Source organism: Corapipo altera, unplaced genomic scaffold, assembly GCF_003945725.1.
Source record: "Corapipo altera isolate COAL_440 unplaced genomic scaffold, ASM394572v1 302, whole genome shotgun sequence".
Lineage (NCBI taxonomy): Eukaryota > Metazoa > Chordata > Aves > Passeriformes > Pipridae > Corapipo > Corapipo altera.
Window position 1 is genome coordinate 153,718 of NW_020885052.1, and position 23,288 is coordinate 177,005.

The 23,288-nt window shown below is 46.1% G+C and overlaps 1 protein-coding gene across 2 annotated transcripts in view; it reads left to right on the forward strand.

Moving 5' to 3' along the window:
- The window catches only part of WSCD1 (WSC domain containing 1), a 25,435-nt gene extending 3,222 nt beyond the window's left edge, over positions 1 to 22,213 (forward strand). For both annotated transcript variants that reach the window (XM_027668814.1, XM_027668815.1), the window contains exons 2-9: positions 5,176 to 5,840; positions 9,543 to 9,657; positions 10,135 to 10,319; positions 12,976 to 13,097; positions 17,005 to 17,170; positions 18,584 to 18,748; positions 19,344 to 19,544; positions 20,525 to 22,213. In XM_027668814.1, the coding sequence (XP_027524615.1) occupies positions 5,435 to 5,840; positions 9,543 to 9,657; positions 10,135 to 10,319; positions 12,976 to 13,097; positions 17,005 to 17,170; positions 18,584 to 18,748; positions 19,344 to 19,544; positions 20,525 to 20,877 (1,713 nt within the window). In that variant the 5' untranslated portion in view covers positions 5,176 to 5,434 and the 3' untranslated portion in view covers positions 20,878 to 22,213. The remainder of the gene's footprint in view (positions 1 to 5,175; positions 5,841 to 9,542; positions 9,658 to 10,134; positions 10,320 to 12,975; positions 13,098 to 17,004; positions 17,171 to 18,583; positions 18,749 to 19,343; positions 19,545 to 20,524) is intronic.
- Positions 22,214 to 23,288: the final 1,075 nt, after the last annotated feature.

Consider the following 23,288-nt stretch of genomic DNA (forward strand, 5'->3'; position numbering starts at 1 on the left):
ATATGGGGCACAGCAGGAGTGGGATATGGGGCACAGCAGGAGTGGGACGTGGGGCACAGCAGGAGTGGGACATGGGGCACAGCAGGAGTGGGACGTGGGGCACACCAGGGCTGTGCCCTGTCCCTGCCTGCGCAGCACAGCTCGTGCCCTGCAACAGAACCCACACACGTAGGGCTGTCGGAAGAGATGCCTGCCCAGGGCCAGAGCTGGAGGGTGCTTCTGCCTCCAGCTGAAGCCAAATGCTCTTGAAAGGCCAGATTGTGAATTCTGGATGGGTCTCATTCGAGCACTGCACCATAACTGCCAGAAAGGTCAGCGACCAGGTTGTAGTCCACAGCGACATGAAGGACATGAATATTATAGTAACTCTTCATCAAAAATTTCCCCTCTTTTTGGTGAAAGAATATCCAAGGAAAGGTGATGGAATTACAAAATCACCTTTCTTTCCTTTGTCTGAATTCCTCAATTATGTTGTCACTGAGACAATTCCACATGACACTTTCTTAAGGAGCTAGAAAAAGTAACAATGGACCTGAACCAAAATCCATCAGCATCAACCTGTATCCTGATTTGGTTGGATTTTGGCTGGACAGTAGAGCACAAGGATGTTTCTTCTAAGCTTCACTTTCAGCATCTGCCACTTTCCACACAAAAATGATCCACAGTTTCATTTTTCTCTCTTTTCACAATATTTGGAAACTGGAATAATAAAGAATTTCTCTGTCAATTCCACTCAAGGTATGAGGGAAGAGCTCCGCTCAACTTTGTTGTCTTTTCTAACCCCTTTCTCAAACCTGGAGAGATGCTCTGGGCACATATGAAAGCACGGCTACAAGGAACACTCATTGTCAGCTGTCTCAGAGTTTCTCAGGATGATTTCAGGTATTGGAATAAAGGGAACTGCAAATACGTGACAGGGTCCCAGCATCGAATTTGTGGCTTCTTAAGAGTTTTACTTCCTATGTGCATTCACACAGTATGATGTTTCCCTTGACTTTCCAAACTGCCTTGAGAAAAAGGCAGTGTGTATCCAAAGAAAAGGCTGTGAGCCAGAATCCTTCAGCTGGGGCCTAACTGCCTGCACTTGTCCTCAAAGAAAGCTGACAAAAGAAAGGAGAAATGTGGAAGAGGGATGGATTTTTCTAAAAATAGTGTACATGAGTCCAATTCCCTTCAGTTTACAATAGAAAACATCTTGCTTCCATGCCAAGAACTCTGAATTTGCAAAATCCTGCTGCTCTTTAGACAAGACCAACTCTTGATGAGCTGCAGCCATCAATGCAGCACTGACCTGAGCTTCTGCATTGAGCACATATCAAGGGAAAGCTCTCACATAAGCAACTCTTCACCTTCAAGTCTGGAGCTGGTTTTCGGTGTCTTCAGCCTTTACCAGCATTCATGGCATCACTGAAAATATTCAGCCTTCCCTTAAGAATTCTGTAACTGCTCCTTGAGCTAGGAGAGCAGAATTGCCAAGAGCTTTACCATGTTTCTTTTATTTCTCTTTACAAATGCATTAACACAGCTGCCTAGTGTGATATCCTCTGTTACACTTTGCAAGATCATTTTGGAAGCAAGGTACTGACCTGCTTTTCCTTATAGCAACTTTCTGGTGGCAAGGGATTCTTTCCCTGCTGAAGGCCCAGGACCCAGTGGATCTCCCATGCTTCCACTCACCATCCCCCAAGCTGATACTTGCCAGTGCTAATTACTGCCCTTCTCTTCGGCCCCTCACCCACCCTGTGCAGCATTAACCCTTTCATCACCCTCTTCACCTAGAGATCTCCTCTGCCATTTAACAGTTCTCATTGCCCATCTCAAACTCCTTTCAATTACCATTTTATGATTTTACAAACAATTCCCAATTAATATGGTCCTAAACACCTTTGGCTGTGAGAACTGATAAACAGGAACAGAAGACTGCTTTTTTTCTGTTTCACTTCATTCAAGTGAAACATGCATGAAAAAGATAAATGATGCATTTTCTATTACCAGACACTAGTTCTTTCCTTCTTACTCTTTCCTGTTTAATATCATCATCAAAAGTGGTGCACTTGAATTCTTCTAGGCATACTTTGATAATATTGCAATATGCAGTTTATGGAAAAATCAAATGACAGTTTTTATGTCAGTAGCACCCTCTGCTATTTCCCCACTAAAAAGCAACATTTAATTTTTGAGTTGCACATTCATAGCAGTCTGTGGGTGGAGAGTCTCCTTATTTATTTGGTTGGATTTTACTACAATGTACTGTCATGGCAACTGCTCTAAGGGTGAGTGCATCTGGAGGTAATTCATACACATCATGTTGAATGCAGCAAAATTGCCTTATACCATTTAAACTTTTCAGCCACTGGGCAAGGGCAAAGTTACCCTTTTGAGACACAGAAGCAGCTTTTCCTTAGTAAATAAATAAATAAACAAACTTGGCGGAGCAACAGGAGCAATGCCAAACATTTCTTTGTGTTTGGGCACATAGTCTGCTGCACAGTTAAATTAGGTCTGATACCTTGGGTGTTTTCTCCAGTTCTGCTGATTTTTTTGCATCTGCTGATGCAAGTTTTCCATCCTGCTCACATGGAGGTAGAACATCACGCCTTGCCACAGCACTCTTTGGGCAGGTGGTGGCCAGACTGGCCTCCCCTGTCTCCAGGAAACATTGCCAATGCTGCCTGGGCAAGTGGCAGATCTTCTCATGCTGGGGATGCTGCAGCCTCCAGCTGTTCCACTCTCCATCACTGCAAACATGGAGAAACCAGCAAAATCTACTGACCAAGCACACAGCGAGTTAAAAGAGACCAAACTGGGCCAGTGATGCAGTTTCAAGCCTAACATGCCCAACCTCTGCTACATGGCCTCAATGGCCCTTCTCCAGCCGAGCTGCCACTCTGGGCATGGCTTGATGAGCCTAAAGGCTGGGGCTGCTGCAGCACAGCCCCTCCAGTGCCAGCAACGGTGCATCTGAGAACCTGGGCTTGAAGTATCTCTCACTTTGTGAATAAACCAAAAGAGCTGTGAAACCCTGAATTACTGCAAATCTGATCAGTTTATCTGGCCTCATCTTGCTGCTGGGGGGAAGAAAGCTTAAACCTTTTGAAGTCCTGTGTGACTGCAGCCATTGCCACCTCCCTGATGAGGTTTTGCAGCAGCGTTTTACCAGGAAGGGCCACCACTTTACAGTGCAGATGACACCTCCAAGAGCACGATGTGCCCAGCCCCCAGCTGCTGAGGCGAACAGCCACCTGCCCACTGACCCAGCCCTCCCTCAAAGTACTGCTGGCTGCATGGAGCACAGTCATTCCCAGCCCAAATTCCAAGCTAATATGTGCACACAGCTTGCTTTCAGATCAGACAGCCTCCATTGGGAACAGCTCAAGTTTCCAGCAGCCCCATGGCAGGAACAACTAGTGAATCAAATCCCACCTATGCTCAGAGACAGTATTTCTTCAGATGAATTAGCACAGTAACAACTTGCAGGATCTAATTAGGGCTAATTTTCCATTCATCTGTCTTGGTACTTCTGACCCTTTTACTGCAATGTTCGAGCACTCACAACATTGATCAGAGATTTTCAATAATTTAAGTTTGAGGGTCAGCTCTTCAGCTCGTGTAAATCAATGCATTTTCTTTGGCTCTGAAGGGAGGTATGCAACTTCTGTAGTGAGAGCAGTCAGAATTCACTGCAGATGTACAGCCTGGCAGTGCTTTGCACCTGCTCATGCTCCCGAGCCCTTAGAGAAATAAGGACGTAGAATATTTTTACTCAGTCCCATACAACTAAAATCAGCGTACATGAACTTCAACAACAACAACAACTTAAAAAAATACCTAAATCAGGTCTTCAAGGCCACCTAAATTTTAACATTAGAGACAGGGACTCCTGCCTTGTGACAGCCATGTTTAAGAATCAAGGCTGAAAGGTCACACAAAAGGAATTCAGGCTCAACTGACAAAAGACTCAGCTGAGCCTTAATTTGTTTTTGTCCTAGAGGTTTTGAACCTTTGGTTTTGGTTGTTGTTTAAGACAGAAAGAATTTGCCCAACCAAATGGAAAAGGGAATGGGTGGAGACTTAATTGGGAACATTTATTTAATAAAGAGGCATAAGTGAATAACCACAAAACTTTCAATCAGATACTGAAACAAGAAATACCAGTAAGCAGACGTTCATTGAGAGGACTGTGGATTTCAGGAGTGTGCCCCAATTGCAAGCTAAACAAAAGCCACAATATTTTCTTTTCTGGAAAACACTGCATATTTTCTCAACCCTTGCCTGGCTCCACAAAGAAGGGATACACTGTGAAAATAGGGACTTATGGGGAGATGCCAGCTTTTATTTGCCATGGGAGGTTAAAGGTTCCCTAGAGCACAAAGGAGCTTTTCTTGCCCAGACAATCTCATCGTGATACACATCAGCACAACTAAAGCTGCAAAGCTCAGCAGCAGTCAAGAGAGATCTGCTGAACTTGAGATGAAATTTTTTCAAACATTCACTACTTTTTATCCACACACATCCACACATCAATAGTTGGCAATATGAATCTACTAAAAAAAAAAAAAAAAAGCAGGATCTCTGGTTTTTGATAAAGCAACATGCACAACAACTCCCCCAGCTCTGTAAATACAGAACCCCCAAATATCCTTCCAGCATAAAGCCCAACTTCATTGTGCAGCACAGAGATTAATAATTATTATCTTATCTATTGTGAGTTAATGCAATTTCTTTTTTCCTCCCACACACCCACACTGCAGTTTTCTTCTGATCTGCATTTGTAGCTCAGCTACTGTTTAGCTGAAAGGAAGGAATCTGGTAATACCTCTGTAAAAAGATGCCTGTACTGTGGCTGCCTGTTCAGCCAGGGACAAAGGATGGAGATGCTGGCTACTGACAAAAGAAAATAACTTCCTTTCCAATCGTCCCGAGATAAATAACCTCACCATACAGGTATTTTTTGTGCACTCCCAGGAAAGAAAAAAAGTCTGAAGATCTGAAACTCACTTGTACTGAATCAATTGTTCTCATTGGATTATAGTTCTTAATGTGCATAATTATAAACAACAGATGGAGAAATGCTCATCTAAAGCCAAAAGGGGTGGGTGGATGGGGGAAAGTGACCCTGATGGTGCATATTTTCAATTTGGATGTGAACCAGCCTTCCTCCCCTTGGTAATTCAGGTTTCAGCATCGGCTGTTCGGCAGGACATGATGAAGGCATCACCCTGGGAATGTGCAGAGACCCTGGGCCAGCCTGGTGCCTGAGGCTTGTGGCAGTGCTGCACCAAGCTGGTCTCTGCTGCAGCTGGCTGGGAAGAAGCTTTTCATCGGAGGAAGGCACCAAAGTGATGGGCTGAACTTATGGGAGGAATGAGCGTCTGGTCAGGTGGAGATTCAGGGACCCGTCGGGAGGCGTGAAGGGCCCAGTTTCAGTAAGGGCATGGCCAAAGCTTTCTTCAGGCTACAGAAGTTTCTCCGTCGGACCCAGTTTCTGCTCTTCTTCCTCACAGCAGCTTACCTGATGGCTGGCAGCCTCCTGCTGCTGCAGCGGACCCGCCTGGTTATCCAGCAAGGTTCGCACGGGACCTCCGCTAACCAGGCCCTGATGGTGCCAGATGAGACACCCGGGGCTCTGCAGAACCCCCGCCCTGCTCCCAGGCTGCTGGTGGGCATGGATGCGCTGCAGGAGCCGGCCCTGGACCAGCGGCACAGCCCACACTGGCTCGTGTCCCGCAATTCGGAGCTCAGGCAGCTGAGAAGAAGGTGGTTTCACAGGTTCATCAGCAACCAGGAGCCCATGGAGACAGCAGGATTTAAAGTGATCAAACACACTGCTGAACACAAAGGTAAGGGACGTTCCTTGCACATTTTCTGGCACGCACATAAACTGCACCTTGCACGTCCCAGGCAGACACAGGTGAGCACCACAACATGTCCCTGCAGATGTGCCTTCCTCCTCGCTCATCACTACTTTCAAAACAGTTCTTAGGAACCTGCACATGCCAAAGTAGAAACCTAACCTCCCTGGTCATGCTGAGCTGTAACTTCCTCCAAAAAAGTAATTTTATTGATTGAATGGAAGCTCAGACAGTGCAATGTGCTTCCCTAATTTAAATCATTTTCTCTTCAAGCAGGCAGAGATGACCATTTTAATTGATTTTCTTTCTCAGAAGAGGGAACATTTTAAAAGTGGATTTTATCAAATTAACTATCCAAGACCGCACAGTACCATAAGTCTAGAAGTGCCTCCTTGCTGCTAAAGCTAAAACTAAATTCTGCTATTGCAAATGCATTCACTGTTCCTGACCTGCCCTCTGTGAGCATCTCTGCAAACACTCTGTCCTCTGGGGGACATGAGGTGAGTCATCAACACCCTAAACTGGAGACAGACTCCTGGGGTTTGGCAGGTTTGCTGAGAATGTCCAACAGGGCAAGGGACTGCAAGGAGAATTCACACTGCTGCATGGGCACAGCACAGCAGCGCCCAGAAAACACGGTACAAACCTGTACCATTTCCAATTCAAATAGAAAGGCATTCCAGTTTGACAGAAACATGAGTTCACTCTGAGTCTGACTCTGCTGTCCTAAGCACTGCTGGTAAATACCCCCTGGGTTGGGTCAGCAGGAAGAATTTTAAGAAACTATTATCCAGAGCAAGCAAAGAAGCAAAACAGGACTCTAGTTGTTCACATTTCCTGAATGGCTTTACACCCTCATGACCCCACTGAGAGTTGCATCATCCAGGCACGTTTGGGCCAGCACAGCTCGACAGGCCCCCCAGGCAGCACAAAGCCCGTGGTGTTGGGCTGTCACACAGCTGAGCTGGAGCCCTAAACCTGCCATCACACCCCATGGCTGAGCATTCCCAGGGAGCAGACAAGCCCCTGAGGAGCCCACCACAGGAAGCACCAGGATCTGCCCTGGGTGACTGCTATGCCCTCGCTGCAGCATCAGAGCGTGAGTTTGCAGTCTTTGACACGTTGCCTTTTAGAAAAACTAGTTGTTCTTGGAGATGTTTCACTGATAATAAAGCAGGAGTGGGATCTGGATGACTAGACACCACATTACTAAACTGCTTTTTAGTTTGTTGAATAAATTTACCCAAACAAAAGAGCACCTTATCTAAAAATCCCACAAAATGGGTGCCACACTGTGATACCTACCAAGGGAATTGTCAGAAATGGGAGAGAGAAGGCAATAGTGGTGGCTGTATGGGAGATGAGTCACACAGTGTGAGTCATGCAGACTGAAACACTGGAGTTACCTGAAGAATCAAGCTGGAGCTGCTCCACGGACACTTCAGAACACCCTGTTGGTAGCAGGTTTTGGTGGCAGAGGAGAGAGTGAGAGCCACTCAGCCAGGGCCTTGCTCAGGTTCTAACTGCTGATGAGAGGGGCCAGAAGGACTATTTATTTGTACATCCCACCATATTGAAGTGTAGATTCAGATATGCATCATTTGAATATCTGACTGAACATGAAGTGAAATTATTAATAACACTATTGTTAAGAAGCTGGATCAGCCTTTGAAGATTATCAATTAAAATTTAACTACCTACATAGAGCATGTTACCTTCCCCAGCTCACTTCTAGTAAACTTAGATGCTTGTTATTTTGTTATTTCGTTATCTCTTTCAAGATCTAATGAACTCCTCCGTGGTTATAATGCTTATTAAAGTTTCAGTGATGCCCTGTAGTTCCTGCTCATTGAAGCAGCATTGCCTGACTGTTGGAGGCTGGGCTTGTGCACTCCTCAGTGGTGCCATTCCAAAAACAACCTGGCTCTGATGCAGCACAGCTGCTCTGCCCCTGCTTGCCCAGGAGCTGCCAGCCAGCCCCCCCTGTGCCTCCCCAGGCAGACCCTTAACCCAAGACAAAAACAATGGCATCTGACCCAGCATATTGGGAACCTCCCAGCTCACTTTGCCTTGCTCTGACTCCACCCAGGAACACACAGCCCTGGGTGAGAAAATCCAAGTCTTTTTTTTTTTTTTCTCCGAGTCAGGCTCCCACCTGCTGACACTGCAAGTAGCTTAGGGTAGGGACCTCATCTTTTCCTGCCAGGGACACTGGCAAACACTGTTAGTACAACAAATGAGTTTTCTGTTCCAAGTGCTTACAGCAGATGGAGTTTTACAGTTTCTCCTGGCCTGGTTCTGCCATTGCACGGCATGCAGAGGTGACAGGGACTGGATCGCTGACATGACATGACATGTCACTAAGACGACTCATTCATAGGAGGATGTGAGCGAGAAACCACTGCTGGGCTGGCAGTGGCATGGGAGGGACACAAGAGGAGGCTCTTTGGCCCCACAGCCCCAGTTTTCTGCTGCTACTGCTTTGAATCAAAATACCCAAATCAAAAGTCAACAATGAAATGTGGAGCACCCTTGTTGGAAGTGCATGACTCCCACCTCATTAACAGCGTGCTGGAGTGTGTGTTCACAGCTTGTGAATTTTCTAATTGCATGTTGGCAAATTACTGAGTGTAGGTCTTTGAAGCTACTGTTGCGTTTGTAATATTTAAATGTTTGATTTATTATTCCTGGCTCCAAAATCCATGTTAGAGTGGCTGAAAATTCCTTTTTCTTGTGAATTATTTTATTGCTAATATTATGCTTTTTAGTTTCATTTTTCATTGTATATTCTTTTCTTGTCCACACCTTAGATTAGTTAATTTCCCTGTGCTATCATCTCAATGTTGCTACTCTTAAAATCAAATTTCCTTTTTTCTTTCATATTTTAATGATAAAATGTACTTACAGACACACAATTGCTGTGTAATAGTGGGACGCCACATCATCCTTCCAATTGTATATTCAAAAATAGGCTGGATTTTTATAGTATTTTGTTCACGACAACAAAAAATAGGCTGAATTGGATGCAGTCTAAGAGAAACAGTCATCTTTCATATGCTAAGTAAAGCAAGACAAAGAGATTCCTTTGCACCAGAGAGAAGGAGACAGCTCAATGCATGGCACTGCCTAGTTAAGACTGAAGTTTTCTTTCTATTACAGCTTTAATATTACTCTCTATACCCAAAAAAACCTGATTTTCTTAATATTTTTCTTGCACCATATCATTATCAACTAGAGATTTAAAGAGCACTTGGGAGAAATCCAACAAGGTTTCTGGAAGTTTTTGCCATTTTGAAGACTACATTCTCCTTTACTTTAGAGAAGTGCCATGTTTCATCCCCCAAGGGAGGGAGTCAAGCAGGCAGCAGCTGCCTGCAGGAGCCGCGGTTCCGGGGGATCGTGGACTCTGGGTGTGCAAAGGCAGGTCTGCTGAAAGGAATCTGGTGAAAGTCTCATTTCCCTTCAGCACATTTCCATGGGGCAGTCACACTGACCCCTTCAATACACCTGCCAAGATTCAGCACCAAGGCAGAGCTCTGCAGAGCAGGTGGGACCCCGGGCAGGTTGGGACTTGACTGAACACAGCCCTGCTTGCAGCATATGGTGCTGGATCGGCCCCGTATGGGTTTTTCCCTTCCCCCCTTCTCCATCCCATATGCCTTGCCTAATCCTGGTCTTGCATGCACACAGGCACCTACATAGGATGCTTCACCGACGATTCGAGGGAGAGGACACTGAAGGGAGCTGTCTTCTATGACTTAAGAAAAATGACAGTAGCTCACTGTCAGGAAGCTTGTGCTGAGAGGTGAGTGGTACTTTTTCACTGCAAGTTTTCTCTTTTCCAATAAGTGGAACTGAATTTGAAATGGGAAAAGCATTTCTACATTACACATACAGCATCTGCAAAACCAGTAATTATCTCATACCTTCAGGCATGGCGTAGCTCTGCTACCCTGCTTGAAGCAGACCATTACACTGCTGCCTATTCTCTACGGCAGCGTAGCTACTTATAATATATTTTCTGTTGTCCTTGACAAAAATGACTGTTTGGTTAAATAATCTTTGTTAAGTATCTATCTTTTGATAGATACTGGTCTCTAGCCCAAATCTCATCAAGCTGGCTGCCTCTGTCAAGGAGGCCATGCTGTCCCTGGGGCACTCAGCTCTGGAGCAGGGCAGCAGAAGCTCACACCATACACAGGGACACGCCCTGCCTCCCTTGGGTACAAAGTGGGGAGCAGACGGGTGCCTCTGTGACAATGCCTGGTTTTGCTCCTTTCAGGGCTTACACCTACGCGGGGCTGGTGTACGGAGCAGAGTGTTACTGCGGGAACACCCTCCCCACCACTGCCTCCAGGCCTGAGGAGTGCAACAGCGAGTGCAAGGGGGAGAAGGGCTCTGTGTGCGGAGGGGTGAACCGGCTCTCGGTCTACAGGGTGGAGGAGCTGCGGGCAGGAGCCAGGAGACGTAAGTGGGTGTGGGACCGAAGAGGGGAGTCCACTTGCCCCATGGGAGAGACGTCAGGGCTGGGCTGAGCATGCGGGTTGTCCCCGCTGATTGTCTCACTCCACTTGTCACTAGAGTTTGAAATGGCAAAGGACAAAGGTGCCTGCAGGGCACAGCATCCATTTGCTGCTGGTCTGGTCCCTGGCTCCCTCCCCAAAATAGCAGCGCTGCTCTCTGCCCCAGAGCGGAGAGACTGCCTGGCACAGCTGCCTCGGGACTGCCATGGAGGAGGTTGGTGTCACCAGGGATGAAACACAATGCAGTGCAGAGCAACTGCAACAGAATTTCAGATGAAAACCCACTCCCTTTAGCACCCACTGCAGGCAGACAAACCCACGTGTTTAAGAAACAGCCTTGGAAGTGGGTGCCCTATAACAGGAGGGCAGAAAAGCACTCAGATCAAGGCCACCCTAAGCTCAGATGATCCCAAACAAAATGAGTGCTATGTGACTGCAGCAGGGAGCAAAGAGAGGCCAGAGAGAGAGCCACAACAATCCCTTTCCTAATTGAGAGAAAAGAGACCACAGAGTTTTGCTTTTCCAAGGACTTCTGTTCCAGCGGCAGTTGGGATTTTTGTTTCATCTTTAGATGGCAACACACTCTACTCATCATTCAATTAGCTGCCATGGGGGACACAATGGATAAACCTTTAGGCCAACACACAGCACATAAAAGACCTAAACAGCTGATCAGTCTTTTCAATTGGCAAGTTCACAAGACCTGAAGGATGTTATTTGCCGAGAAGAAGCACCAAGACCTTAGGTTGTGCCAGTATTGATGGTACTTCATTTCTTCTTAAAGACAAGTCAAGGTTTGTATAATAATCCACCCAGCTACATATAAATTATATATCAAAGGTACATAGACTTAAATTGCCACTGTCAGGCTGATGGGCACGTTGGCAGGTTTCCCAGGACATGCATCACTGTTTAAACCTCAAGCATAAAATATATATATATACTTGGCAGGAAAAGGCAGCATTTAATTTTTTTTAAAGTATTAATGAATTAGTCATCAAATTAGTCTAGCCTGGAGCTAGATATGGGGGTTTTTTGCCCTTAGTAACACCTGATAGTTGTCTGAAGAATCCCCCTGATGCCAGCCAGCGGAGGGGCCAACAGAAGTATTAATCACAATGAACAAGTATGTTGGAAAGTAACTCTGAGACTGTAACAGCCCATGTGATTTACGTTGTGTAATGTAGAGCACAGACCTTGCGTAAGACTTACACGGAGCAGGTTCGGTGGCATCTCCATTTAAATCTTCTGAGAGATGGGGCTTGCTGTCTCTCCTGTCCATCCCTCACCTCCTCCTTCCCCCTGCAGTCCCCTGGACACCCCAAGCTGTGCAGCTCCTGTGCTGCAGGTACCCCTACATCACGTCAAGGAAGCTCAAAGCCCACATGGCAGCAGGGGTGGCTGTGGCAGAGTGCAGCTTGCCTTGGGGCAGGACTCCCCAAAAAGCAGGCAGACCACACAAACCCAGCTGTTTCCAGTGGGATCTGTGGGTTCCCTGTGAACCTACTCCCTCTAATGCTGGTGTGGGCTGCTCAAGCTTTCTTCCTGACCACTGAGACAACTCTAAACATGTTCATAACCATTTTGTTTCAGGAATTAAATATTAGTGTGAAGTTTAGTAGGAGGCCTTTCAAGAACGTCCTGAGAAGCCCAAACATACCAAGGTCCTTCATTCTTTGGTGCTGTGCTTGCAGTGACCTGGTCCCAGGGAGACTCCTGTTCCCCTCAGCTTGGGTCAAGTTCTTTTATTTTCACATCACCCAAGTGATCCCAGAGATCCAGCACTGCTTCTAGTAACTGGTTTGAACAGTCATTAGAACAATATTTAAGCAGCTTCTCCTTAGATTGCTCTTGACTCGTCCTGGAGAATCTGAGCTTTTCTGCCAGGAAATTCATGCAGAACCAGTTTTTTTCTTCATAACTGCACCACATCTCTCCTGTCATCCAACTCACTTCCCATGTCAGTTCTGGTGATACTGTTCAAGGGAGACCCTGCAATTCTGCCAAGATTTGTGGTGTTTCTACAGAAGCAGGTGAGATCAGAGGCTGGTGCTAAAGATGTGGTGGAAGCTGTTCTCCCGGACCAGTTGACAAAAACCCAGTTTAGGGCCTGAAGGCTGCAGCAAATTCCTTTGGCCTGAAAAGCAGGAGAGGGAGGAGAGAGGCAGCTGAGCAGGAAAATGGGTCCAGAGAAGGTTTTTTTCAGGATTCATTTACATTCCTTTCCTTTCCTGGTGCAGATCTTGGGAAGCTTTGTAGATTTTTATCGGGGCTTTGAAGGGAAAGCAAGTCTTCAGAGGAAACTGGGACCTGCAAACAATAGCAATGCTGTCCACTGGTGGAATTTAACCCAGACCCTGTGCTGCAGCCCCACTTTCCGTGGTTTGTACAAACCTGAAGGCGTGTGCTCCTTGCAATACCACAGGATTTGCAACAGGTTTTTCTAGCATATACCAGAATTTCTCTTACTTCTGCAGCCTTTGTAATATAAAATTTATTTTATTATTTTTGGCTTCTGAACCTAGTATTGTTCTTTGTGAAAGAGGCAGGATACTACGGACATCGTTTTCTTAAGAGAAACCTATTTCATATCCCCGCAGGGAGGAATGTTATCTATCGAGGATGTTTTAGAGCTCCAGAAAATTTAACAGACACCTTTCCAGCCTCTTTGATACAGCCCAATTTGACGGTGGAGATGTGCTCTGAATTTTGCTCCAAGAAAGTAAGAACAGTTCTCATTTCACATCCTTTCTTCTTTTTTTGTTATTTTAAAGTCTAATCTACTAAGGGAAGGGCAGAGATTAGTGCCTTAGAGCTCTGAATTTGTAAATGAGTTTCTAAAGGACAAAACTCATCAGAGTAAATACCCAGTGATGCATCTGGTCCAGCCACTCGAGTGGGGATGGCAGGAGGGAAAGCCATGAGAGCAGTGCCACATGATACACAGAAAAGCTGCTCTAAGTGATGAGTATCGACCATGAGGAAATCAATATTGTCTCCATGTCACATTCCAGCCAAGCCCTGAGCCAGATCTGACCCTGGGGGAGATCTGCAGCTCATGGGGAGGCTCGCTGCCAGAGGGTGGATGTGGGCTGGCAGCATCTGAACCAGAACTCTAGTGCCCTGCGGGGAGCCAGCCCCGCTCAGATCTCAGGGAGCTGTGGGCAGGGCACCTTCTGTTTCAGTGGCTGTTGGTCCTCTTCCCTTCCTCCCCACTCCGATGGGGCCAATGTTTTGTACAGAAGGTTCACTGTGTGGTCAGATTTTGCCTGCAGCCACATTCAGCCTCATGCACTAAGCTCAACATTCAATTGCTTTTTGCAGCATCACAAAATCGATTAAAACTATGAAGGCATGAAAAACAAATCTTCTTAATTACTAGGTAGAGTGGGGAAGCTTTTCCCACTCAACATATCCTCTAAACCAGTTTTAAGAATGCACTGTGGAATTAACTCTGTGCAGTGAATTGCCCACATACCCTGTGTACAGCACCTCACAAACACACATCCCAACACACTCTCATATCCTCTAGGCATAGAAATGTTCAGGAATTAGAGAGCAATTATTTCCAAGCTCTGCTATCAGTCTATTGTTTAATGGTGAGAAAAAAATCTTGATCTGTGTCAGTTTACCCCATGTAATATAATTCTATTAATATTTACTGATGAAATGCAATTAATTATTGCTTCTCTGTCTGGGAGAATGATATGAAACATGTGGAGAAGCTGTTTTCAGATGGGCTCATGAGGTCAGTGTTTTTAAGCACAGTCCTGCCATTCTGGTTTTGGGAGATGATTTTTCTGAAAAGACAGGTTTTCAAAAGCATAGTTCCTTCAAGTTTTTCCAGACATGCTGCCAAGAAGTAGAAACATCTGAAATTACTGGTGACTGAGAAGGACAAGGAAAAGATAGCCAAAATGTACCACATGAACATGACATCCAAACAGGTTTAGGATGGAGGACACTGTCCATCTCTGTGGAATAGCCATAGAGATGGAATGAGAGCTAATGCATATTTGCTTGATGTAGCTTGAGTGAGAAAGTCATCAGCAACCCAGATATTATAAAAGATTATCTAAACAGACTCTTTCTGCACAGAAGGCACAGAGAGGGCTGCAAAAACGATAGCATGAAGAGGGAAAGCTGCTGAAGGAAGGTGAAGAACAGGTTTGGTACCTCTCTCATTTATTCCTTCCTTGAAATGGTGCAGGTAACAACTCACTGTTAACTCTGCTGGGCACCATGAGACCCTCTGCAAAGAGACTATTTCCCTACAAAAAGACTGGCAATTTCTCCCTCTGCTTCAGAAGCAGAATTGCATATCCACAAGTCCAATTATCACACACCAATTTGTGGTTTAACTCCAGATACTTAAACAAGACCTGTTATGACACCCCAAACATGTGTGATGACATGAATAAAATCTGGAAGAACACTCTCTTGAGAACAGCAGTACCTCATGGCATCTGAAAGCCATGGCAACAAGTCTGCACACTTGAACATTTCCACCTCTAAGGTGCTTTTTTTTATGGAGCAATACACAGAACACAGTGATCTTCTCAATTCAAAACCAGACCTGCTATTTTGGATTCCAGATGTAACTACATGCACTTATCTACCCATAAACAAATGACTCCTGGGATTTGGATTCAAATCCCATTGTAGAATTCATACAGAGTGATTCCACAGCTTGATTTAGATATTTTTTCAAACACAATAAAACAAAGATAAGTAGGCCAGAACCTTGACTGGCACAGATAAGCACAGTCTTGCTGACTTTACTGCAGCAGTGAGAGGGGAGCATTCCAAATAGGGTCACACTGGGTCTAACATTGCCCTGCAGAAATGTCCCCTGGCTCAACAGATCACAGAGAAAAACAAGCTGTAATTTTTGTGCAAGGTCCAGATTGACTTTATGGTATTTATACTTTGCTTTTAGCATATCCAGTTCAATGACAACTTGAAGAATGACTTCTAGATTCGCTGCAAAATGAACATACCAATTTTTAAATTAACCAAACCTATCAGTTTTACTTGGGAGAGGAATTTCCTTCTGCAATTAGACTCCAACTCTTATTCTTTCTGATAGATTGAAAGAATTTAACTGCATCAGATAGGAGAGTTAGCATAGAAGTTGGCAAAAGAACTAATTTAGCAGAGTAATCAGAGCAAAACAGATAAATGTATTTTTAATCTATTCATAATTCTTAATTTGGATACAACCTACTACAAAACAATCAGTGATTGAATCATATCAACTGTGTTGCTATTGGAGAATGTTTGATTTCCTTACACCACTCAAACTACCTGTTGAGGCTTCATCTCACAAATTCTTGTGTAAATAGTCCTCTTGTGTAAATCACCTCTCCCTGAGTTACAACTCACAGGATGCACACCTGAGCCTGTCAGTGCCTGCTTTACAGCTCAGTCCAGGAAAATGCTTATCCACAGCCCTGCAGAGTTCTCTGGCTGTGTGCTGGTGTCTCACCAAAGTGCAGCATCACAGACCCGTGTGTGCTGAGCTCCAGGACTAGTCCCTCACTTCAAAGTTAGATGGTTACCTGAAGCCATGACCGCAGCTTGGGGCACACCTAAATACAGAGGTGAGCAAAGGGGATGGCTCAGAGTTTTGCTTGAACACTGATGGGAAGTCAAGACTGAACAGGTCACTCTGCGGTCACTCTGTGCTGCATCGGGCAGGCAGAGCAGCGGGCAGGCTGACTGTAACTTCCTCATGGTTGCACACCTTAGGAGGTTTCCTATCTAGAAGCAAGGTAGCACAAAACACAGAATCACAGAATCTGCTGAGCTGGACATGTCTGTGCCTGAGGGCAGAGTCCAGGCACCAGCTGAGCTCACCCCATGGCACCCAGGGCAGAGCCATACACGGGCACCACGGGTCCTCCCTGCTGCCAGCACAGTCCCTCTGAAAAATGGGCCAAAAATTGCTGGGTGGAGCATTTCTAAATAGCTCTTTCAAAACTATACCCAGTAGTTCTCAAACCCTCTAGCAGCCCCTCTCTGCACATTCATTTTTCTGCAAACTGTGAGGTCACACTAAGATGCAAACTTTCTTTATGGCTTGACTTTGTTCTTTCTATCTTTACACATGATTGCAGCAGTCAGCGGGTCCACAGTTCCTTCTTCCCTTTAATTCTTTTAAGAGCAAGTCTCCTCTACACAAACTTTGCTAAAAATCAATTGAATAAGGCAAACTTGTGGCAGCTGACTTGGTTTGGAGGAATGTAAATGGAACTTTAAAGTTCTTTCAATTCAAAATGCTCATTTTTGGAGGCAAGTTCAAGCTTTTCCTACACTGATCTTTTGCAGATGCAATTACATACCAGGTGCTGCAGGAGTGTTATAACTTTTTTTTTATGAATTATGAAAAAGAATATTGTTAATTTTAAAAGTTTTTGAAGTATTTGTCTGAAACCCACTTTTTAGGTAATTACACTATGAAAACGGTAGTAGTGAAAGAGCACTAGCTTTAGAATGACATATCAAACACTGCTTTGATCTTGATAGTGGCCTTGTGAAGATTTATTTTCTTTGCATGGCAGCAGCATTCCCCACAGACTGTTGATGCCCTGGCATTTCTGCACTGATCCATTTTCTCTCTTCTGTAGGAGTTTCCCTTGGCAGTGATCCAAGGGCAGGAGTGTTACTGTGGATACCCCACCGGGCGGTTCTCTCTGCGCGAGGGCGCGGACGGGCTGCGCTGCCGCGGGACACGCAACACCAGCAGCACTGCCCAGGGAAAGTACTGCCTGGTCTACCAGACACCCGTACAAGGTACGAGCTCCAGCCTCACTGTGCCAGGGCCAGGGCCACCACTGCTGGAAATGGCCCCTGTGCCCCTTCTGCAGCGGGTAAAAGTGATCTCCTTTACAGCAGTCTGAGCCACAGTAGTGGGTATCGTGACACAGGCAGGAATTTAGGAAACAGACTTTATCTAAATTCCCTCTTTGCAATCATGCTCATGAAGATGCATCTTTCCATTCTCTCACTGCACAGCACGGCCTCCCCTCAACACAGAACAACAACATTATTCTACAGATGGAGAGAACGAGGCAGAGCCTGGGAAGGTATTGCCCCACCATGCAGCTCCCAGATCAGGCAGCCACCAAGGCAACGCTGCAGACTCTAATTCTGCTCTACTCATCTTCCTCTAAAATATTCATCTGCATACATGTTTAAGGCTGGAAAACAAGGTAGAGAGTAAGCTTCCAATCCAGAAAACCATTTAGGTGGTTCTGTCAACTTTATCCATGCAGTGATTTACATTGAGTTCAGTGAAACTTCTCATTGAAGTTTAAATAAACTTGTTAAGATTAAAATAAATTAAGTGCTTTTCTGGATTGGTGCTGGGCTTTTTTCCCCCTAACACCTTTTTTTTATCCCCGTCTCCCAGTTCAGAGGTAGCCTGCAGACACCAGCATGTGGAAAGACCATGTAAGAAGAATGCTTGTTTCCATGAAAGTGTTGGTACTTCCCAGGTCTGTAGAGATCAGTAGTAGTAGGAGGCTGCCTTCTCTGGGCTGTACAGGCACTTTCCAGCCATGCCTTCATCTAGAGCTTGCTCTGAAAAATGAAGAGAGCTGGCTTCTTGATGAATCATCACACAGGGTCAAGACTGGTTCTCCTTACCCTTGGTTTCATTGGCATGTTAAGAAGCAAGGTGAGGATTTACAGAAGCACATATGAAACCAGGTATCTGACTCCATGGCTGCAGGGCTCGCCAGTGCCTGGGCCCTTCAGAGAGGAATGGCAGTGCAGAGATTTAACTAAAGGCAGCTCCTTTCAGTAGGATGGTTTTCTCCTGTGTTATAAAACTCCCAGTTTCCAGGTGTAGTGGCACATTTCAAGGTCCATTGCAGAGCCAGCCTGACAGGCAAATAGCTGGTAACAAACAGGCATCACCTAGGGGCTTTTAGCACAACTTACTGGCAAGTACAATGGTTTGCTGCAGCTTTATCAAAAAAACACTGCCTAACACAAAACCAGCAGAAACCTCTCTGAGGATAATCTCTTTGGCCTCATATGGCTGAATTAATTTTGGGAAGTAGCTGACTCACAACCGGAGTCAAATTGATATCCTATATTTGTAAGAGAGAGGAGGAAGCAATAAACCCTGTAATCAAGAGCTGTCTGTGGAATTATTAAAAAGCCACAATGCTAACAATGAAATATCTTCTCTACTCACAGACACTCGCTGCACAGACAGGAAATTCTTAACCACCAAATCCAAAGTGTTTGTTGCTTTGTCGAGCTTTCCTGGGGCTGGGAACACGTGGGCTCGCCACCTGATCGAGCACGCCACGGGATACTACACAGGAAGTTATTACTTCGATGGAGCCCTCTACAACAAAGGTACCGTGTCCCAAGGGATGGCACACACACAGCCCTTCCAAGGCACAGGGCTTTACTCATTGCATTCTTCTGCCTGAGCCAGCAACGGCTGTCACTGTCAGCACATTTGGTGAAACTTAAACACATGCCTGGACCAAGCAGCCTCCCACAGTGCAGATGGCAGCAGCTGCTCTCAGAGAGAACAGCCAGGCTCTGCATTTGCAAATGTGCATATTGCCCACATTGGTGCCCTGTGCACACACACATGTGCGGCTCCCATCTGACAGGCTGCTGCCTGAACCCTGTGGGTAAGACCCTTCACGAGCACAGGAAACATGAAGGTTAAATTTTCAAATGTTACTAATTATTCTGGGAGGGCCATATCCCGAGGGGACAGACATTTAGCAAGCACCAAGCACTGGCCCTGGGAAAAGCTGCCTTGTGGCAGCGTGGGGCCAAGGATCCCTTGCCCAGGCAGGGAGAGCCTGGCTGCCAGTGTGTTTAACTGACCGGTACCATCACACCGGCTTTACACCACTGTAGGGAATGATTTAGTGCAAAAAGGCACAGACATACAATCAAGTGAAAAAGCCAACAATCATGTCTTGTAAAACAGGTTTTAAAGGAGAAAAAGACCACTGGAGAAGTAGAAGGACCATCTGTGTGAAAACACACGAAAGTGGCAAGACAGAGATTGAAATGTTCGACTCAGCGATCCTGTTGATAAGGAACCCCTACAAATCACTGATGGCAGAGTTCAACAGAAAATACGCCGGGCACCTGGGCTATGCCACCGACCGCAACTGGAAGAGCAAAGGTAAGCACCACGCCCACGTGGGCTGGTTTGAAACCCACCTCCTCAGCATGCTGGGAAGGGGGGGACACACTGGGACCTGAGTGAGCATTGCAAACAAATTCAGCGGGACCCGCATCCCACCACACCCGAGATCAGCTCCAAAAGCACTTAGACCTCCCCTGTGGGAGCAGTTACAGGCACACAGGAACACCACTGCCATTGCACTGCTGGGCTGAGAAAACATATCCAGGTACAACACTCCTGTGCACAGCCCATTTGCCAGGCTATGTGAGGTGAAGAAAATTTGCCCCTGCAGCATGTAATAACCATGAAAAATCTAATTTAAGATTTGGAGGATCCAATGGAGCATGACATTTCCTGAAGGAAATTTTACAGCACTGTACAGGTGCTACAGCACTGCAGATAAATAACGATAATAGCAATAAGGGGACTTGAGATTCAGTGTCCCTGAACACATGAAAAGACTTCAGAACCTGCCCGCCACGCTTCACATGTTTGACTGGCAAGTTGGCTGGTGACTGCAATTTTCCCACTGGATATGCTGCTGCACTCAGACTCTGCAGCAGAAAAGACATTTGGCTTCCATTTCTCCTTGTGCATATTTTAGGCATTACAGCTGTGGCTTGGCACAGGGTGTGGGGGGGAAACTGTCCTGTGTCACACCACATTTCTTCCCCAAGTTCACGTATCACCTTTCACAGTCACAATCCAAGACCTATTCATCAAAACCCACACAAAATAGTCCTCAGAAAAAAGTCTGGAGGGAATGGCTTTACCGTACTGCAAATTGTTACATTTCGGCCACAATGTTCTTTGTCCAGCCCAAAAGCTTTCAGCAGGGCTATCTTGACCTTCGGAAATTAAATTAGCACAAACAGCAAATAGAGATCAAGGTATCATTAATGCCCAAGGCAAAGGGAAATTGCTGAATCGCAGCATGGTTAACAATATCTCATTTTCCTGGTTTTCTGGTCATCCAGAGTGGCCAGATTTTGTGAACAGCTATGCTTCCTGGTGGGCCTCCCATGTCCTGGACTGGCTGAAGTATGGGAAGCGCCTGCTCATTGTCCACTACGAAGATCTAAAGCAGAGCCTCATCCCCAAGCTCAGGGAGATGGTGGAGTTTCTGAACGTGTCAGTGACAGAGGACCGGCTGCTCTGTGTGGAGAACAACAGGGACGGGAATTTCAAGCGGTCAGGTGCTAAGCTAAAGGATTTTGAGCCATTCACCCAGGAAATGAAAGATCTTATCAACAGATACATCCTGATGGTGGATGAAGCCCTGAGGGGAAGAAACTTCACAGGGCTGCCCAGGGAGTATGTGCCAAGATGATAGCCTGGTATCACACTGCTGTGGTTAAAAATAAAGTTTTTTTTTCTTAAAAAAAACCAAACAACACAAAACACCACAAACAAAACAAAAAGAAAAACAACAATGAAAAAACCCAGCACTCTCTAGCAGTTACAGCAAAGATACTTGTGGAGGCTGCTGAGAACTGCAAATTCTCTCCACTCTTGGGAGGTTCTTCAGGGCACTAAGTGCTCCAGAAGGGAAGCAATGAAGGATAGAAATTGGGTTATAAACCAATGCAAAAAAGCTGTTAGTCTACCTGTGTGTGCCCCTCCCTGCACAGGCAGCTCAGAGCATCCCAGCAAAACATCCCACCCCTGTGGCACCTGCCTGCTCACCTTACTGCCACCACAGACCTGCCAGGGGCTGCTTGGGATTCCACAGCAACTGTGTTGGAAATGGATGTGCTTAAAGGGGGAGAAGAGGGGGGAGTCTTAACACTGATCAGCAATTTTCATCTGAGCATTTAGGAAAATCGATTGCTTTCTTATCTGTATAACCCATTAGTCAGGTCACCTGCCACAGCAGTGCCAGGGCTGCACCGGGGCACAGAGGTGCCGTGGATGCCGGGCAGAAAGGTGCTTCTGGACCAACCCCAGACTGCCCTGCAGGAACAGCAGCCTGAAGTTAAGGACCACCTGAACTCCACAGGGAGGTGGGGTGGCCACAGCATCCCCCATGGTGAGGTGCACAGCAGGAGAACAGAAATTCAGCATGGCCAGTTGGGAATCCCTGGGTGTTATCAGCCCCAAACCTGGCCCCAGGGGCATGGATGAGACCCCAGAGTGTGGCAGAGGACAGATGCCACCTGTGCTAGGGCCTTGGCGCAGGTTTTTGCACCTCCATCTCTGCACCTGGAGAGTCACAGTGTATCTGGGGAGACACTGGGGCCAAATGTCACCACAGCTGGTGCTCTTGGTTCTAGAAGTGGCCATGGCCCAGCAGTACTGACATGAGCCTGGACCGCCTTGGGAGTGGGGGCAAGGGGGTGACCCCACCTTGCCCCTCATCCCTGGAGGAACTTCAAGGCAGTTCGACCTGAAAATCCACAGCTGCTTAAAGCTGCCCTCTGGAGCCACCCAGAGCAGCCATGAAGGTTTGATTTCTAACTCCTGCTGCTCCCTGTGGCTCCTTTCACCCTGCACCAAGGCTGTGTGTGGTGGGGAGGGAGTGGGGGCATGGGGGGCTCACAGAGCAGCTGCCCCATGATCCTGGACCACCAGGCAGCTTGGAGATGGTGAAATGTTGCAGCCAAAGGGGCTGCCCTGCTGCAAGATGCTTCTGTTCATGTGAAATAAAGGATTTCTTAAAAATTTGAGTGAAAATACTAGTTTTAATAAAACAAGAAGTTTATATAAAGGAAGTTGGACTTCCTCTGCTTGTGTATCATTGGTGTTAAAAAAAAAACAACCAACAAACCAGGATCTAGAGTACACTTCAGCCTGAGTCTCTCCCTGCTTTACACTGCACACACAGCTCATCTCTGTGCCACCTGGCTGGCATGGGGCTTGTTGCAGGGCTGGCATGTCCCCACCCCCAATCTCCAGTGCCTCCCCAGCAGTAAGGGCCCCAAGGGCCAAAGGGAAATGGTGAGGAATTGCAGTGGACTGAACTGGTTCACAAGGAAAACTGAAATTCTTTTCATTTATGCAAGGGGCACAGCTCAGAAAAAACAGCTGAGTTTGGGTGCTGTAAGCCCAGATACAGGCAATGGGAAGACCCTGACGTGCCTGCACAGAGCACAGCCCTTCCTGGGATGCCACACAGCCCCCAGACAGGGGCATGGCTCACACACATGGACACCAAAAAAAACCCAAATACCACCAAAATCCAATAATAATGTGCCAGTAACAAACACCACAGATAGCAAAGAAACACCCAGGTATAGAAACACCCCCATAAAGTAGATAAATTAGGATGCTACAAAACAGGACTATTACCATCTGTACTGTGACTTAGTTAAGAGCTGATTCTTTCTGAAATTACACATTAAATTGCTTCCAAGGTTCATTTGGGTAGCAGTTGCTGTTGACGGACTTGGGCCACGTCCTACAGAGTTTGAGCCCAGTCTATGGAAGGTGCACAAATACTTCACAGAAAGAAATTGCTCATGGCCTCACTGAATTACGTGCCTGAGACCACAGACCAGAATTTGGGCCCACCACAAAACATTAAGATGATGAGAATGACATTTTATTACATTGCCTTTCCAGCCTGGTATAGCTTTACAGGACCATTTAAAAAATACTTTGATCATTTCAAAGTCTGTAAATGGTGAGCAATGACAGGCTGTGAACTCTCAAGAAGGCAATTTAATTATGTGCATGTCCTGTAATGAAGGCTGTAGGTGGCTAAAATTAGAACAGGCAAAAATTATGAATATGCATTAGCTT